Source organism: Haplochromis burtoni, unplaced genomic scaffold (assembly GCF_018398535.1).
Source record: "Haplochromis burtoni strain Fernald_Lab_line unplaced genomic scaffold, NCSU_Asbu1 Contig_543, whole genome shotgun sequence".
NCBI classification, from domain to species: domain Eukaryota; kingdom Metazoa; phylum Chordata; class Actinopteri; order Cichliformes; family Cichlidae; genus Haplochromis; species Haplochromis burtoni.
The window spans coordinates 24,864-28,671 of record NW_024582904.1 but is presented as its reverse complement, the minus strand read 5'-3'; the positions used below and the strand labels follow the sequence as shown (position 1 = coordinate 28,671).

Here is a 3,808-nt window from a genome sequence, read left to right as displayed (position 1 = left end):
TGAGACCATACCACGCAATGGGTAATTGTGCTGCAGAGAAAATAGCTGCACTATTTAATAGCAGAGACATGTAAATACTTTGCATTACATTTTGAATCCACTACCTTAAAAGAGCTTCAATTTACAGACAGAAATGTCAAAAATGTTACAACTATCCCCGGTCTCCCCTACTCCTGTCACTGTTCAAACACAGCCAACTTAGCATGTTAAGCCACTTCAGGGTTGTTTTTAGGACACACTAAAATATCATATCATCTTTAAACTATCTAAACTTGAAACACCTTTTGTTGGCCAGCTTCAATCTGGCAGTAACTGTACCTTTCCGATCTTCTGATACGCTTCAATGCAGTTAAACCAGGCCAACACTGGACCCTTGTCATCAGTAGATCCTCGTCCATAGAGCTTACCTACAAAAAGAAAACTTTATTTCAGTTTCAAGGTTCTAATGAGAAGATAGTGGAGTTGAAAAATGATACTAAGGTTATGTTTATTACGTAGTCAGCGCATTGAATTTTGTAGCTCAAAAAAACTCCCCCAAGGAACCACAATTTTAGGGAAGCAAAAACATCTAAATGCAAATATGTAGAGCAATAATTCAACTTAAAGAAGATCCTAAAGAGTAGCAAAAAAATGACTAGGTTAAAATTATTCAGGCACAGCTTTTGCATTACTGTGTGGAGCATAACAAAGCATAGACACCAATTCAGGAATGCTGCAGTGACTTAGTTATGTGCACAAACAAATGCAGTCTGTGAAATAAAGGACCGGTCATGACTCACAAAGGAAAACGCCTCACTTGAGCCTTTTTGCCTTTTCACAATCCGAGTGTGTTCCCAAAGATTCTAATAATACCTTTACTGGTTCAACTTAACCTGAGAAGACTGTTGATAAGAATGCAGTTCTATCAAAAGACTTTGGAAACATGCTGCTACCTGTTACTGCAAGCTTTGAGAGCATTTAAATAAATTTAACCAATCTAATCACCAAAATTAGAGTTTGATTTTATTTGATTGTTATTTGATTTTATTCATGTTGCAGTGAGACATTCTGTCATGTGACCTGCTGAGGTTACCTGAGGCAAGGTGTGAGTGGAGACTGAAGTGCCTAAATAGCATCTCAAGTCTGCATTATAGGTGGCTGACAGCTGGCGTTGTAATTCACCACCTCCGTTCAACGATAGTCTTTCACGGTGGCAACCTCTAAACAACCTAAAGTGGTGGGGCAAGGTCTCAACTTTAACCTCATATGATGGTGAAGACATCTTTTTTTTCTTCACACCCTGGCTAATGTGATGACTCGCATGATCAACAACCCTCGGGACCACCTGAGAAAAACTATTAGGGGTTAAATACCTGAGACACAACCATTTGTTTTAGAACTGAAGGAGCCTCTTGGATGAGAGGTGAAACATCTTTACAAACTAAATACAGCCTTCTTTTTTCAAGCTCTCAAGACGCACCTGTGACTTGTTTTGTGTTTCTTATCTTTACCTGTTAAAAATACATTCACCCAATGTTCCCAGTCTACATAGTTGAGCTTGCTGGCAGCATGCCTTCTCTTAGCTATGCTACCTTATGGGAATTACACACCTCAGTCCACATGTCCTCATCTTGCATTACCTACCTGCTAATTGGTTTGGTTCTCAGTAATCTCAGTTAAGACCACTAAAACACTGAGTCCTCGCCAGGTTGTGACAATGTTAGAGCTCATACAGAAACAGCTCCAGGGTTGTTTTGTGCAGGACGCAGGCCAAAGGTATTCTCCTCTTACCGTCTTTCTCCACCAGAGTAAAAGGCTCTGTGTCCCAGCCGTCACTGATGTTTGCTGGCTGAACATCAAGGTGCCCGTAAATACACACCGTCTTCTTGGCTGGGTCTGATCCTAACTGCCCCAGAATGATAGGAGGCAGGGGGATCTCCTCTCCTGAGGGAAGCTGCATGAATAATGATTTATGGTGAAATTTAAGTTAAAAAAGATAATGTAAAATACAAATCATTAATGCATTAAGAAATGCAACCAGTGCAAGACCTTCTGCTTGCCAACGTCCACCAGCTCCACAGTCCCTCCCAGCCTCTCGATGTCCTTGGCTGCCATCTCCATCATTTTTTTGATCTCCCCGCGCTTCTCAGGCCAAGCAGACACACTCTGGACACCCACCCACTCAGCCAGGCGCTGAGGTAAATTATAAATAAGTGATTTAAAGACATTAAAATCCTTTTTTTTTTTTTTTTACTATTTCATGAAGTTACTGATTGCAAAAGAATGAGCCAACGTGAGTGACTCTTAGGACATTAGACCCACAAAGATTTGATTCAAGCAGCAGTTACAGTATTACTGAATCTTATCAGGAAAACTGGTTTTACAGTTGGCACCTACTATAATCCAAGTTTAAGTGAATAAGTTGCAAATCTGTCCAGTTTTCAGTTAGCTCAATAAGCCATTAAATCAAGTGACAATCATACAAAAAACGCAATAATTAAACAGCTGCAATTTATTGTTTTTCCTGAGTGATCTTACCTGCACATACAGGTCCTGGTGGTCGTCCACGTACTTGCAAAGTTCTGTGAGATGAGCCATTTTTGCCAGGAACAAGAGCTGAGGGTTAAACAAGCAGACAGGTGCGAGTACACCTCTGGGTTTGTGCAATCTTATGAGAGGACAAATCCTTCATGCACGCATGCACTTCACGTAAATGATGAGATTTCCAGCCAAACTCGTTTCACTTCATAATTTTGCAGAACTATAGCTGCAGCCGTTTGGGGCTTTAATGCCAGGCTTTCAGAAAAAAAAAAAAGAGAAAAAAAAGCTAACACCGATGAGGCTTACATTACAAATTTTTACCATAAAATAACAATAAAATAGAATTCGCATTTCAGATCTGCACAAAAGGTTAAATGTGGAGTTTATTTGTTTTTTTCTTAGAATAAAACAGCAGTTAATGTAGTCTGATTGATAGCCTTTTTGAAGAGGTATATGTCCATTCATTGTGTGAAGAAAGCCATAAATGACGATTTAATTGTGTCATGCTGAGGGAGAATCTGAAAATAAGCCATGAAAATTTCACATGGAGGTTATTTTTCACAGGTGTGCACTGAATGCCAACAATGGCAAGTGAAGTGAGTGTAATCGCTAAGTAAAGCGAAAGTAAAACGGCTAGGTAACACATCAGAGATGCTGCCTTAAGGTGACTGAGACCTAATCTAGCCCTCTCTGACAAATACTTTTCCTGGGCATGTCTGAACTGCAAAGGGAACCATTAAAATCAGACTTACTTTGTTTTTATTCCGGTGTTTCAGATTGACTACTGTTGGTCAAAGATATATGTGCCAGACTTGCTTTTCAGTAGCCGCTAACAAACCAGGAAATGAACGCAGTTCACTACGTCTTTAAAGATGCATTCATGTGCTTGTTGTTTTTGTTTTGTTTTAGAATTTAAAAAAAGAGTAAAGAGCATGTCATTTTACCGGGCGACGCTAAACGCCGAAGATCAGGCTGAAGGTGTGTGCGCAGTGTGGAGCAGGGAAATTATTTTACTGCTATTGGTAAATAATCATTGAAGGAAACGGCTTCCAGGGCCTAATCCGTGGATCGGCTTCCTCCGAGGCGTCAGTCAAAACACAGTCAAATATATTCTCAAGTAACATTCAAGCATGCCATTCAGCGTGTTAGTACGAGCTCGGGAGCAGCTTGGGAGAACAAGAAAACAGAGACTGCTTCAGGTTGTCTTCCCAAATTGACTCAACTTTATTCTCAAGTACAACAGTTTATATAGAGGGAAAAATTCATGAGTCAGCAGATTCTCAGTTTA

The 3,808-nt window shown here is 40.0% G+C and overlaps 1 protein-coding gene across 1 annotated transcript; it reads right to left on the bottom strand.

The window, feature by feature from the left end:
• Positions 1-297: 297 nt before the first annotated feature.
• Positions 298-3,387, bottom strand: LOC102311574 (cytosolic non-specific dipeptidase-like). Its single transcript, XM_014329355.2, has 5 exons — positions 3,273-3,387; positions 2,518-2,595; positions 2,029-2,172; positions 1,771-1,933; positions 298-407 (listed from the first exon to the last, which is right to left on the bottom strand). Exons 2-5 carry the CDS (start codon positions 2,575-2,577, stop codon positions 298-300), a joined length of 477 nt encoding a protein of 158 aa, XP_014184841.1. The 5' UTR covers positions 2,578-2,595; positions 3,273-3,387.
• Between the last annotated feature and the right edge of the window lie 421 nt (positions 3,388-3,808).